General features: G+C 39.3%; 1 protein-coding gene and 1 long non-coding RNA gene across 4 annotated transcripts in view; one reads left to right on the forward strand and one right to left on the reverse strand.

The window, feature by feature from the left end:
- LOC144656658 (uncharacterized) overlaps positions 1 to 12,465 on the reverse strand; it is a 523,850-nt gene extending 511,385 nt beyond the window's left edge. The window contains exon 1 of the long non-coding RNA XR_013571345.1: positions 12,407 to 12,465. This is a non-coding gene — a long non-coding RNA (uncharacterized LOC144656658). The remainder of the gene's footprint in view (positions 1 to 12,406) is intronic.
- Positions 288 to 8,945, forward strand: LOC144656633 (uncharacterized). Of its 3 annotated transcripts, none has more exons than XR_013571337.1 (7): positions 288 to 2,439; positions 2,990 to 4,936; positions 5,340 to 5,467; positions 5,615 to 5,735; positions 6,734 to 6,816; positions 7,520 to 7,874; positions 8,272 to 8,945. XR_013571337.1 is itself a non-coding variant. In XM_078516882.1 (6 exons), exons 1-6 carry the CDS (start codon positions 421 to 423, stop codon positions 7,575 to 7,577), a joined length of 4,356 nt encoding a protein of 1,451 aa, XP_078373008.1. In that variant the 5' UTR covers positions 288 to 420; the 3' UTR covers positions 7,578 to 8,945. The 3 variants fall into 3 exon arrangements, 1 of the variants encoding a protein (XP_078373008.1); XR_013571338.1 differs by having other exon boundaries at positions 8,283 to 8,945; XM_078516882.1 differs by having other exon boundaries at positions 7,520 to 8,945.
- Positions 12,466 to 15,121: the final 2,656 nt, after the last annotated feature.

The raw sequence follows: 15,121 nt of genomic DNA on the forward strand, positions 1-15,121 counted from the left end.
AACGTGTTGCTCATCTTGAATACCCTGGGCACATTTCTCGGATCACATCTTCATTACTACCATGGCCATCTATTCTCGAAACAATGTTGGATTTACCGTCTGCAAGACTTGCTTTGTTTCTGTACATCATTGAAAAGTGGGAGGGGGTGGTTCACAAACTAAACGCGATTGGATTTGAATAATGGAAATATTGAAGTTGGCACTCATTTTAACCAAATGGATGTCATTTCCCATTTTATCTTCGTCTATTTTAATCACTATTTTTTATGCTGACCTTTGCTCAAACTCATCCAATAAATCATTAATATTGTGGGAACTGGAATCGCTTCAGTACCTGAATAAGCGAGTATAATACAATAACAAGTTACTTTCTCTGTTTTTAGAAGCAGCTGCAGCTAATTAAGTCAAAAGCAGAAAAATATGGACGGAGTAGAGAAGATTAGTTGTTCCAAAGAATTCATCGATGTACTGACTTCCCAAGAACAAAGGCTTGACGAAGATTGCCATTGCGGTGATGAGCTGTCGTCTGCAAGGCGGCTCACCGTCGAACACTTTGAAAAAGCACTAAATATCCTACTTTTCAAGGTGGAAAGAGCGCAAAGCGCTTTACATACTGCGTATCTACATCTTCAAAAGTTAACACCTGAAAGCTTTTCTAACCCAACTGACCACGAGAAGCAGCAACTGGAACGTGGGAAAGAGATGTCTTTAAATTGCATAGCTGCACCTCCTTTGTGTGGTGTCATTTTGTTAAACCAGGTGGACACTAATCAGGATAACCATTTTTACGTTAACTTTTTAAATGTTTTCGGTGCTCTTGCATTTAAACTACATGAACATCACATAGCTATTGAAGTATTTAAGCTGGCTTTTGATGGTATTGACACTGAAACTCCTTCTCACTGTGAAATCAAAGAAGATGTCAATTTTCCCATTATCGTAGCAAAAGCTAACATGGGCTGTGTTTATCTGGTTCTGAGAAAACTGGAAAAGGCAAAAGAGTCTCTAGAATGCGCACTCAAGAGCTTGGAAAGATTCAAAGAGAAAAAGGGCACAGTGGCTGTAGAAATAAATATTTTTGCTGCACAAAACAACTTAAGCTTAGTACTTCAAGTTCAACAAAACTACCCAGCTGCAATGAAGCTTCAAAACGGTCTCGTCTCTAGAACCAAAGACCTTAGTTTACCGTATCATATGGTTCTTGCCTTAAACTACAATCGACTTGATTTGTTGTTAGAGCTCAAAGACCCTGGTAAAGCATTAACAGAGCTGGAAGAGTTAAAGTCTCTCTCCACGGAAGAGAAAAATGAAATACCTGAAGAATATATTTTGTCCAAAATTTGTTTGGGTTTTCTGACGAATGGGGAATTTGATCGTGCGGAAGAAATCGCTGAAAAGTTATCTCTTTCTTCTGCCTTTTCGTCTTCTTTTCCTTCAACACAGTCACCATGGTCAGCATCGTCATCATCCTTATTGTCCTCATTGTCATCATTGTCAGCTTCATCAAGATCATCATCATCGTCGTCCTCCTCCTCCTCCTCATCGACGACGTCTTCTTCTCCTTCTTCGGAGTTTGAAGAGTTTCTTACGCCTAATGAGAAGTTGCCTTGGGATTTCTTAGTTGGAACAATTCTTAATTTAATCGATTTCCACCTTTTTCAAGAAAACCTAGAATCTGTGTCCATGTTACTGGATGGTCTTTTGCCGGGTTGTAAAGAAACGTTTGGAATAATTATAAGTCATCCGACATCTGCGTCAATTCGTTTTAGACAGGGTGTCAAATTGTCTCTCATGGGACAGCACGTGCCATCAAAGCACTGTTTCGAAGAAGCATTAAGTATATTTGCAAAGATCGGCTTTGCTTCATCTCACCCGGAAGTGGCAAGATGTAACGAGGCTTTAGCACGGTTATTATTGCGTGAAGGTTTTCAAGAGACGATTTTCTTGAACAGTCAATCAGTTAAAGGAGCGCAAACTGATCGGGGTGAGCCCTGTAACGAAACAACGGTTTTCGAATTTCCAGACAGTAATACGAGCTCGTCTTTGTTTGGAAAGTTTTCGAAACATATTATTAAAAGTGAGGAAAAGCTGGGAGAAATTTCAGAATTTGGCATGACGAAAAAATTGCTGAAATTGCAAGGACCGTCAATTGGGCAGATCAAAGTGTGGCCTCGTGATAGGTGTATAAAGATCAGTACCCAACCTACCCACCCAAAGCAAAGCTCTAACATCAAAAAGGTCTTGGATGAGGAGATGAAAATGTGTGCGTCTGCTCTTGGAGTTCCCATCATATCTTTCACTGAAAAGCCCTTGTACCCTTCTCGACCAAGCATTCCTGGTGTGCCGTTACTGAATCCAATGCAAAGCAGTGCGAAAGCAAAAATTGGGACAGGCCACGGCGATCAAAATTCCCTTGACGATGAAGATACTGAATTGAGTGTAAGTCCCGCTATTTCTTATATTCTTCTTATTTCAAGAAGAAGAGAAAAGATCCGCAAGACTCATTAAGGCTGTTAAGGTGGCAAAGGTAGCTGTCGAGTTGTGCATAGGGAATGGCAATAAAGATAACAAGTCTTAAGAAGGCTAAATAAAATTACTTCTTGACTGTTTGTTAGTAATAAGTCGAACAATCGATTAGAGTTACCAAGAAGATCATACAGATACGCTGTTCACAAGTTAGCATTCAAAGCGATTTTGAATACAGAATTCGAACGAAAGAGATGGCATCATTTCATCTTTCTAACTGATTGGTCTGAACGAGCCAGCGGGACAACGTACATTAAGGGTTTTGTTAAAATGGAGTATTGTAACTTCCCTTGAATTTCCATCAGTATTTAAATCTGGTAACATGTAAATTAGTTAGTAATACCTACCTAGAATTGAAGACGACGAATCAATTTATAGCGAGAAATTTATTTTTTCAACTCATGTCTCCTATAATAACGGTTAATTTCCATCATTAATTAATTCTGCTTGTTCTTTTCCAAAGGAAAAAGAAAACAAGGACAAAGAAGATTCTGCTCCTTTACCGATCAAAGTTTTTTCTCAGTATCAGGATGATGTCACTCAAACCACTGATGATAGCGAAGGAAAAACCAAGTCCAAAGCTAAAGGTAGAGCTGAATCTGGCCAGAGTGGAAATGGAAGTCGGTGCCAACTTGTCAGTCCTGAAACCTTGAATACAAATGAGACACAACTACGTGTAGAAGTATCAAATCGTGTTCAAAAACTAATCGGATCTCAAGAAGAAGTTCCTTTTCTCAAAAAGTGCTCAAAAGACGACTGGCAAGAACACTTGGCACATGATGTCACAGATGGCGTTGTCAACTCTGAAGATCCCCCATTCCAAGATGTCTTTGATTCACAAGACCACAATGAAGAGTCACATCGACAACAACCGATTCAACAACCAAATAAGGGGAAGTCCAAAAGCAGAAAGGTGGATGAACTCGTAAAGGTGCCCAAAAAGGACGGGGACAAGAGAGGATTGGGCGTTCCAAGGAAGAAAGATGAAAACCCAAGTCTTGCCTACAACAAAGCAAAGGACCGCATTAACTCGTCCTGTGTAGGAGAGTTTGCTGTTGCGGACGATGGTGCCAATAACCATTCTGATGCAGTCAATGGAGCGTGCGGATATCAAAGCAACTGGCTTCTTCAAGCTGTTAAAAACCCCCAGGCTGGTAAAGAAGACAATGAACGTGGTTCAAAGAGGAAAGGTAAACGTACTCTTGGCTTGAAAGGTGGACAAAAAGATGAATTTGCTTCAAGTTACAGTTCCTGTGATGCTGACAAGGCATACACCACCGTATCAAGTTACCTTGGAATAGAGCCTGATTTTCTCGCCCGTCATACCAATGATGACAGTATGTCTTTGAAGTACAACTCTTGTAAAATGGGCGAAACTGAAAAATGGTTTTGCAAATTTCCAGATTGTCCAGAATGCTCTGAAAGAAATACGGCTAGTGTTACCACCACTGCCTGGATGTCTCCGGCTCAAACCCCTTTAAACCCTAACGGTTATCAGCCTCAGCAGTCTTTCATCGACTCCTACAATGGCGAATTCTCCAATCCTGAAGTCGATGCAAACTGGAACCTACCACCACCACCACCTCTATTTCCCAGTCTTCCTTACGATGTACCTAAGGAACGTCATTACCTGTCAGAAAATCACTTTGCCATTGGTACTGTCCAATCAAGAACTTCGTATATCGACCCTGTTGGAGGGTTCGCGCTGCTTCCAAACTGCAATGACGTAGGCGGGCAAAATATTCAAACAGACATCGGTCAGTCTGCATTTTCAGTTACTCCGACATCAACCACGCAGAATGCGCTTCCGGCCTTGCAAGCTGAAGTCGCTTCGACATCGGAAAGAGCTACAAGACAACAGGAGCGAGAAAGAACAGAAAGGGAAATGGGCACGGCAACAGGTTTAACAAATGGAGAAAGTACAACGATGCAGCCGGAGTTAGTGAACAGTAATTCACGCACATCAGATGACGACTCCTTAGCTGCTCTCGAGCGACGAGTAGCTGAAGCATGCTCACTTGTGGAAAGAGTCTTGAAAGAAAGGGAAGAAAGAGAAAAAGCGATGAAAGAAAGAGAACGGAGACAAAGAGAAGAGCGTGCTCAGAGAGAACTACAAGAACGCGAAAGGAGAGAAAGAGAAGTGAGAGAAACGAGACAAAGGAATGAGAGCGGAGAAAGCACATCGACAGGCAGCGAGGAAGAGGCTCCTTCCCAGCATACAGCGCTTCCTGAGAGTCCGCAGTGGCTATGTGAACATTATCAGCGGCTTTGTCGTGTCAAGTTCCCCTGTTGTGGAAGGTTCTATCCATGCCATCGCTGTCATAACAACTCAGACGAGTGTATTAATGACAACTGCAAAGCAAAAGAAGCGTTTTATCTTGAATGCTCGGTTTGTAGACACCAGCAAGCGGTACGTAAAACACATACAGTTAGTTTAGGCCATAAATGTAGAAGATTCGAACGTTTGTTCTTCTCATCTGATTTAAGTTGTCCGACTTGGCGTCCCGGTATATTGCAAATAGAAGAGTTACAAAGCCTTCTTAATAAATCAAATCAAAGGGTTGAATTGTATGTACAGATGAGCCACTTCAGAATTATTAAAACAAAGTTTGATTACACGTATCTTTCTTTAGAATTACGTTTACGGGACTTATTGGGAATTGCACATGCAACTGCTACTGCCACAGAAAAGGCAAGGCTGCTGACTTTGGCAGAAATTCTCAGTCAATTCGTCTTGCCATCCCGTACTTAGCCCTTATGGGGCGCTTTTATACCATGAAATGAAAACATATCTCCTTTGCTTGTTTTCAAAGATCAATCAAGACGCCCAAACGTGTGCCAGATGCAAGACAAAGATGTCGGCGTATTTCTGCTCAACGTGCAAACACTTTACTGGTGAAGATAAATATCCGTATCATTGTACAAAGTGCGGCATTTGTCGGTAAGTAGAAACATCATGCCCAGATGGTTAAAATTCAGATGTGTCAGTTCATTGATATTAAGTCTTTACTAGATTGATGTTGATTGAAGAGCTAGAGAGGAGAGGATATTCGTCACCAAGCTGTGATGTCTTTCCTCTTATTTTCAGGATTCACAAAGACAGATCTTTCCATTGTGACGTGTGTAACGTTTGTCTGGATAAACGGCTTCAGGGAAAACATAAGTGCAGAGCAAATTCTGGACATGATGAGTGCTGCATTTGCTTGGAGGTAATTGCATGCATTATTTATAAAGGCAAGGCCGTAGCCGCTTGAGGCAAACTGGGGCAGTTGCCTAAGTCATTTTTTCGTTTTTGTTGTTATCTTTTGAAGGGGGAAAGTAAATGCCTACGGAGAGAATTTATATTGCCTCAGTCATAATTTTTTTTTCTGGCTAAGGCCTTAAAAGGCCATACTGTTTTAGGCATCGCGGAAACGGGTGCGGAGTGTCCGAGTTACGCGTTGAGAAAAAACTAGTCAAGTTAATTATGGCCTTGACTCACCAGAGTCTGGACGCTTTCAAACTTAGTTATTAAGTTGAACTTGAAAAGCGAACTTGTGTTTTATTAAAACAGACAAACTAACAAAGAGACTCAGTCAACAAATAGACGGTACAGGTGAACCGCAGATCATGTCAAACAAGCTCAGCGAAGAATATCTGCCCAGCGCTGAAAAGCGTCTTCAGGGTGTAATAGCATCTTGAGGCTGTATAAACCAAGCGAACTTGTTGCACAAAAAACAGACAAACTAACAAAGAAACTCAGTTAACAAATAGACGGTACAGGTGAACCGCAGATCATGTCAAACAAGCTCAGCGAAGATTATCTGCCCAGCGCTGAAAAGCGTCTTCAGGGTGTAATAGCATCTTGAGGCTGTATAAGCCAAAGTGCAGTGCTCCACTATTCACCAACTGAAGAATGCAGCAAAAGGAGGCGATATAGCGAGTCCGGAAGCAGCGATGGTGGGACACTTCCAAAAGCAAAGCCGCCAAACCTAAGTGTAGAAGAAAAAGATGGAATAGTGGAGAACTTACAGTTGAGCTGCAAGTTTGCACTTAAAATGTGCCGACCTGCTTTGGAAGGCATATAGAGAGAAGCTTATGAGTCCGAACTAGAAGAATACAGTAAAACAGAAGAATTTGGCGTCACAAGTAACACAGTAATTCATAGGTATAGAAATGTCCACAAAAAAATAGATGACTATTATTTTTATTTTAATCGTATCCCCAGGATGCGTTCAGCGGTTGCCAGATCTTGCCATGCTCACACAAGGTTCACAGAGAGTGCGCCATTGCAATGATACAGAACGGCGTGTAAGTATACCTGAAATGTCCTCCTGTTGCAGCTGTTTTTATTGCGATCTTCAATTTTTGACAGAGCAATTACATTGGTGTAGGTTAGAGCAGTTTTCAAGTGAGTGTCGTAAAACCAAAGCCAAAGTAATTACTCTGGCCAATCACAAAGGACACAGACAATCCAGTTAACCAATCAAAACTCGAAGCAAATACATGTAGCTGGCACGAAGCGCGGGAAAACGTGCGCGAGCGCGTCACGATTGGTTTTGGTTTTAGTTCTGATTGGCTGAGAAAGTGGCGCGAGACTTTTAAACCAATCACTAAGCGTAGTGAACGCAAAACCAAAGCAAACGCAATTAACTCTCGACACTCAAGTGAAAACCGCTCTAAAGGGTATTTCAAAATTTACCACTGCTAGCAGTGTTTCTGAACGAACAATGAACCGAGATTCATTGAAGTCCCAATGACCCGCTCCAGTCCCAAACTCCTTTTATCACTGTTGGTAGGACATCACGGAAGTCCCGGGGTTCAAATCTTGTTGAAGCCTCACACACTTTTCATCTCTTCAGTGCTTTTTTTTTTCTATGTCCTGTCATAATTTTTGAGATTGTCACCTTTATTTGTCATTTGCATGTATTTATCTGTACACTGTCGCAAAAAAATCTTAGACAAAGCAAGATAAGCTTGAATAAATCAGATTTCTTATCTCTTTATTCCACAGTCGCAGTTGTCCCATTTGCCGTCATCCCCTGTACAGTCAGACAGGAGGTACCGAGTAGATGGCTGATACGGGAATGGGGAAAACAATACATCCAATGTATAAAATCGCTTCATTATTAAAATAAAACTAAAAGTCAAAACATTATAAGGGGATAAGAGGGAAAATTCATCATTAAGGTGAAATTCATTTTACCCTGATGATGACTTAGAATTAGTCGAAAACGCTCGGTTTTTTCTTTTTTGAAACTTTTTGGCATAATAAAATAAATTATTCCATATCCCGAGTGGACCACAGTAGACCACAATAAAAAAATTACTGGTTGTTCCAGTAATTGTGTTATCCATTTAAAGGGACCGTGTCACGGATTTAAGCCAAACTTAGGCACAGGAAATGACCATCAGATTCGTTTAAATATACAAAATAACCTCTTAAATCAGTGAAGGAACATTTCAATAACACAGCAAATACAAAAGAAGGCAAGGATGGCCAAAAGCGACGAAGATTGAAACGGATTGTGATATGGGTTTTTGAAATATGGTCCGGCGGAACAGTTTTCAAAGTTAATCTTGTCTGCTTGTAACTTTAAATTATAACGCCCGGGAGACACATTTGACTGCAATGAAGCTATGTTTTTTTTCATTTAGAATCATAGAATTAATTGCTTTGCAAACATTTAGTTTCATAGCGAATATTTGACAAAATTTTATAACATAAAATTAAATTAGTCGTGACATAGTCCCTTTAAGTCTTAGTCTTAGTTAAGAGGCAATTTCGAAAATTTTGTAGTTTCAGCCTAAGATTAGTACCCAGAGTTTGCGAGCCGTGTATAGTTCTTTACGGTCAAGGAATGCCCGACGTCACAAGTCCTATTTTTGTCAATTATGGCTTATTATAACCAGCTACATTTATGTATATAAAAAACGTATTCAGGTATCGTGTACTGTAAACCGAAAGCAAAATGAAGTGCCTCCTTTGGGGTAGTAGGTCTTAACTGGACTGCGTGCAGACGTTTCCTTTTTACGTCTGCAAGCAAGTTGATCAAATTTAATAGATTGCAAGTAGAAGTTTAGACGGTACACAACTTAAACATAGCGTTATTTACATAATTGAAAACTTGAAATAACAAACAGAATTTCAGGTCTGAATTACGCTTTAAGTTTAAAAATAGATCTAGAGAAAAATAACGATTACCACAGAAAAAGGTGTCTGAACTAACCGATTTGTTGAATGAAGTGAAGTTAAACAAGCCACTTCAAGAATTAACAGTTTTTAATAGAAATAGTTTAAGTATTTGTTTTAAAATTTTCACAGTGGGAAACGTTTGTATCGCCTACAAGTATAATAGTTTCAACTGTTCCTTGAACAGCAAAAAAATAAATAAATAAATAAATAAATAAATAAATAAAGGCAAAAAAGGCAAAAAAAAGAGAATCATTAAAAAGGAACAACACGAAAAAAGTCTACAAGAGGTGCATACGCCACGGTTAAGTAGTTTGGCTCTCGCTGATTAAAAATAACGTGAAAAAGCAACCGATCAAACATAAATCGAAAATCATTAACCATTAGTGAAAATATCATTTTTGTGCTCAAATCATATTGTTAAACATTTATCAAGGTATATGAAAGTGATCAAAGATTACATGCATATTTTAAGATCAAGAAAGATAACAGTTTTCAAAAACAAGCTATAACTTGTACACTGAAATGATGAAACAGAGACTAAAGACCAGGCATAAAATGACTTGTCAGCATTACAAAATATCAAGTGTTTTCCGGCAATACACTTCATTTTAACTATGATTTCAACTGGTCAAAACAGCCTAAAAGGCAGGGTGGATTCGTGGAAGAAAAACTACGTCGAAGATAAGACAGTATATTTGTCTTTTTTCTATAAGTATATTATAATAATATACCTTTGTTTTTACTATTTTCAGTAAATTTTCGCTACATTTTACAGGAACCTGTAGCTGTATGCTTAGTTCAGTCTGGTGGTAGTTTTTTTTAAGCCCATGGAATTTTTGCATAGTTTATCAACTTAGCTTTAATGTAACTTAAAATAGGTACAGTGGGTTAAAATAGGCGAATTAGAATTTTATTCTGCTTTAGTGACTTTAAGTCCAAGAGATTCTTTGCATGATAGAAGGCCCGGACTCATGTTGCAACATTGCACGCAATATTCTTCACTTAACGTGGCATTTTCCCCCGCACCACCGTTGATGAAGCAAGCAAGTTCTGATGTTTACAACTACGTAACCAAAATGGTCACGATAACCAGGACAAAAGCCGAGGAGAACAACTACAGATATTTAGTGCTTTTATTCTCGTGCAAAAGAAAAAAATAGTTGTGTTTTGTTTAAAGATTAAATGACTTAAAAGCAGACAATGGATGATTCTTCTCCCACGCTATTGCTCGCAATGTTGCGACAGTGGACACCGACACGGTTTCAATTTTGCCATGTTGCACCGAGTGTCCGGGCCTCAATTTTTTAACATTAAAATACAAAAAAGGATCTTGACGAAACGAAATAAAGATAGCTCGAGAATAAGTGCACAAGGTGATCGTAAACCTGAGATCAAACCTATTCTTAAGGCTAGAGATCCTGGATTTTACTATCATATTACCGCTGCAAATCCAGAGGTAGAATGTAAGGGAACTTCGTAAGAGTCGAGAGGTTTTGCGATTTCTTAACATTAGATTATTTTAGGGCTGGACCATTAGATATCAGAAGTAAGGGGGAGGCGGTGGTGACAATTTCCTAACAAAATTCGTGCATTATCCAAAAACCCTGCAAACAGTTTATAGCAAAAACGAAATCTTGCAATACCTGCAGACCTTGCACGCCTTTAAACCAGTCTTTAAAAATCCCTAGAGAGCTTAAGGCTTAAGATTTCTAAGTAATGGTCCACCCGTTACCGACGACAGCCACAATATATGATGGCATTGTTTAGCCTAAGTGTATGTTAGTCTAAGTGTTGTAATGTTAATAGTATTGACTTTATAAAGTAGAGTAATTTTTGTAACTATTTTTTCACACTGTCTAAGCTGTACTGTAAAGTAGCTCCTTTTGTAAAGTTAGTGATCTATATTTTGTAATCATCGTAATGTTGTATGTTTAATGTTGTAAGTACTTGCAAATAAAAAAATGTCGGTCAATTTGACTAAAGATCGGTGAGCTAATAAACTGCAATAAATGTAACAGTAGCTGTTTGCGTTTAGATTTGTGTAATTTTAACTTACCCTGGGGTAGCTCCTATCAGTACGGATAGGCTTTGCCCAAAAAAGGTACCTTTTCAGGGTGTAGATATATAAACAGGTAGTCATTTTACTGTTGAAGTATAGAAATGGGCCTTTCCAAAGATCTTGAACACTGAGATTGGCAAACGAACGGTCGATACATCTTTATACCATAACCGAGAGAATTCTCGCGCGCTGATTGGTCTTAAGTTATGGTCGATGAGAGTTTATATAATAACCTGAATTCTACGCGCATTTTGATTGGTTCTTACTTATGATCTATCAGAGCACAGACACATAGTTAACGTCACGCGGTGGTGTGACTCGCGCGCGTGATCATAGTTCATAGTCCAAATCAGAGTTGTCGGCAAAGTTTTTCAAACTTGCGGGGCCACAACAAAGCAAAAAAAGTTCAGCTTAATTACAAATCTTTAGTGAGAAACAAAATTACGCCAAGCATCGTTTACCTTTCGAAGCATTTAACTGGGCGAAACAAGCTTGAAGAAGACAGTGAATTATTCGAGAAATTATCCGAAATCTGTATGAAAGTTTGACCGGTGTTGTACAGTTGGACGACGCCACGGGAAACAAACGAATTGCGGTTGAACGCTTCGGTTAATGCTTACAGATTTGAACAACTTCAGTTTCCAAATCGGAATAAAGGTTAGTTTTTTCATTGACTTTCAATTGACCATTTTTCTGTTTATTCAATCGGATTAACAATGCTTCGTGTTAACGAAAACTTAATAGTGAAATCAAAACAACTTAGCTCATCGGTACGGCAGCATTGCTCACACAGAAGTGTGCTGAAGTCTTGTGTTATTATATAAAACAAATAGATTTCATTTTGCCGTGGGTCTGTTCAGTAATAGATCACAGAAGACGTCAAAATATGGTATGAACATCAGTGACCCACTCGGCTAGCCCCTCGTGCGCCACTTCCTTGTTCATACCACATTTTGACGTCATCTGTGATCTATTACTGAACAGACGCAAGACAAAATGAAATCTATTTGTTAAATAGACCATGAAAGTGACGTCAGATCACGACACGCACACGCGCGGGCTGAAAGATGTGTAAGTTTGGTCTCCATAAATGAAAGCGAATTTCATCGTGTTTGGTTTGAATTGAAGTACGCATTTGTTTTCGGAATTCAGGATTGGACTTCTACTTAGGTGATCTGTCGAAAGTAAATTGAACCAGGCTTTTGAATTTTTGGTCTAATTGAGAAGAACGGTGCTAGCGAACCGGCAGGGGACTGTCGATGTTTAGTGAACGAGCGCTAACAAGATCTTTAGACAGAAATCTTGTTCGCTTCAATCCATAGGCACACACTCAACCAGAGAGGAAAAGGTAATTAAAATTGTTATTCTTTGAATTATTGTTTATCTTCTTTTATTTTTCACATGGCTCGTTTTCCTTTGTTCTTCCAGGCTGGTTATATTGAATAAAGCCCGCTAATTAACAACTGTCTGAAAAGCTGGGAGCGGCTTTGATTGTAACAGGGGAGAGCGGGGCTGATATTTTAATATTCCACCAGGGGAATATTAGAGTTGATAGCCCCCTAGGGGAATAAAACCACAACTTTACTTTAATAACGTTACATTCATTTCAGACCTTGACTGTTGTTACATTTTATTTTAAATACTACTGAGCAATTGCTCAATTGAAAACATGAGAAATGCGTTCCGGAACTCGTGCCTCGGCGTTTGCTTTTTCAGAATTCCGAAGCAGTTTTATATAGTTCGGTTGCTAACTCTTCGGCGTTTTCTTCCCATTTGTTTCCACCTGGTTAAAGCTAAACAACCCTTTTGTCGCCTCCTCAATGCTAATTAAACTGAGCGTTTTTGTAGTCCTCTTCCCGCTTCTTAGAGGATAGCAGGCTCCAAGTTATTGCCTGGATTTGTCGAAAAATTCAGTAGAACTTTCCTTTGCAGATGTTGAGGATAAAGTAGACTAGGATATATTTACACCACCCCTGCCCCCTACAAATTGTAAAAGTCGCGCTAAGTATCTTGGGTAAAATAAAGCACGAGGTTCGTTTTTGCACAGGTAACCAAAGCGTACTATGAGAGCTTGTATGGATGTACTAAGAAGGCTTGTATGGCTTTGAAATAAAGTTGAGAAAAATATCCCTTTTTACCGGTCAAAAGTTATAATGAAACTTTAAACCTTACCTGGTGTCACGTTTTTGTATTTCTAGTGCTTTAGAAAGTCATACGCGCGATTTTCGTCTTAACCGTCTGTTGCGTACAGCTCTTATAGTACATCCATACAAACTCTCATAGTACGCTTTGGTTACCTGTGGTTTTTGTCCGCCATATTGGACATGTAGTTTTATTCTCAGGAGCGTGCAAAAGTGTGTTCTTCCTCCCTCGGCCGGCAACATTTGGGGGCCTGTCCGGGAGAAATTATTCCGTAAAAGTTAAAGCAACATTTTTACGCTATGATTCCGGCTTTCCGATGAATGTTTTGATAAAGAACTCTGTTCGCAGGATGCTAAGTTCGAGAATTTCTCCGACAAAAAAATACTATATGAGTAATCTGACAGAAAGACAGTTTCGGTATAGCTATACACACTTGTCTTAATTAACGAATTAATAAGCTCTGCGTTGATTCCCAGCATAATTATTTTGTGATAAACAGTGCAAAAGTGAAACTGAATGAAATGCGAAGTTTGGACGTACGGCACAATATTGTGAGAATTAATTTGGTTGTTTTTAATTAACGAATCTCATTTTCTTGAATGATGGCAACTAGTGTCTTGTTTTGGCAAAAAAGTGGCCGATAAAAAGACAGTTTTTACTCAAAATTGAAGTTTAAAACCGGCGCAGCTTATCGTTATGGCGTGAAAATGATTGCAAAATGCACAAACAACCACAAACTCACAAACTATCAACTAGAACTTAATTTGTCGATAAACAAAATAAACACTCGCCTTTAGAAGAACTTCGAGGCCTTTAATTCCACTTCTATTCTGTCTTTTCGCATTTACAACAGTTGGTGAGCGGCTATTTCGATTTCGCTGAGCAAATCTTTCATGTGTTCGTTCGTCAGTACAACGCAGCAAAATGATTTCGCGCGGAAAGTACACTCGACGATTCATCTCGCAACGGATACCGCCCGCTGTGAGCGGGCCGGATTGGAGAATACCGCCCGCTCCTGGAACCAATCAGATCGCAGGATTTGTAGAATACCGCCCGCTCACGAACAAAGAAAAAAATAAATTTAATTATCCAGTCACTGTGTCCGGCACAGTTAAGGCTGGTTCTCATATGATCGTCCCGATCGTCTCTGTTGCTTCTGTCGTTTGCAAAGTCTGAGGTGATTGGAGCAAGCAAACTTTAAATTTTTGAAGCGACAGAAGCGACAGAGACGTTCGGGACGATCATATGAGGACCAGGCTTTAAGTGGCAGTTTCTCTTAAAGCGGTCCATCGCATTTCGGGTCGGAAAATAGTTTTCCCTCAAACTTTGCCCAGTGAACTATCTTAGGTTGTAAGTAAATGCAACGGCTTTAGTTTTTGGAAATACGTTAAAATATATTTTTTAGAGCTCTCGACAGTGAAGGCTGCAAAAGGTCTAATTTTGAGCTTGGCCAGAACGAGAAATTTCATAAGTTGACGAGCTCGCCGCTCAAAAACAACCAAACGCACCAAATTATATTTATTATTCCTAAGTTAAGTGGTTCTTCAAAGGTTGGAAACGCATGTTAATTTTGATATATTTTGATTTACGGGTCCGTGAAAATTTAAATAACAGCAACCGTTAGATCGCTTTTTGTAAACATGCAAAAGTATGGTGTCTTCGCCGGCCTTTATTTCACGAGTCCAGACCAGGCTATTCTAAATTCCAACTGAATCCTACTAAACAGATGTTAGGAAGCATAGAAATATAAAAATACCTTGCACTTTTTATCTTCCTTTGCCACAGCGACTTCGAACATTTCGTGCTTTTGCGAGTAAGTAAGCTCATTTGCATAATGTGTATAAAATACTCGCATAAGCACGAAATGTTCGAAGTCGCTGTGGCAAAGGAAGATAAAAAGTGCAAGGTATTTTTATATTTCTAAGCTTCCTAACATCTGTTTAGTAGGATTCAGTTGGAATTTAGAATGGTCTGGTCTGGACTCGTGAAATAAAGGCCGGCGAAGACACCATACTTTTGCATGTTTACAAAAAGCGATCTAAAGGTTGCTGATATTTAAATTTTCACGGACCCGTAAATCAAAATATATCAAAATTAACATGCGTTTCCGACCTTTGAAGAACCACTTAACTTAGGAATAATAATAATAATTTGGTGCGTTTGGTTATTTTTGAGCGGCGAGTTCGTCAACTTATGAAATTTCTCGTTCTGGGCAAGCT

This window comes from Oculina patagonica, chromosome 6 (assembly GCF_052425735.1).
Source record: "Oculina patagonica isolate OP01 chromosome 6, crgOcupat, whole genome shotgun sequence".
Lineage (NCBI taxonomy): Eukaryota > Metazoa > Cnidaria > Anthozoa > Scleractinia > Oculinidae > Oculina > Oculina patagonica.

What these genes read in the sequence shown, in the direction of transcription:
- LOC144656633 (XM_078516882.1), top strand. Translation starts at nt 421, where the DNA reads ATGGACGGAGTAGAGAAGATTAGTTGTTCCAAAGAATTCATCGATGTA. An exon ending in TTTGTAGACACCAGCAAGCG is followed by an intron (nt 4,937 to 5,339) that starts GTACGTAAAACA and finishes TTGTTTTCAAAG; the next exon opens with ATCAATCAAGACGCCCAAAC. An exon ending in GCAATGATACAGAACGGCGT is followed by an intron (nt 6,817 to 7,519) that starts GTAAGTATACCT and finishes TTTATTCCACAG; the next exon opens with TCGCAGTTGTCCCATTTGCC.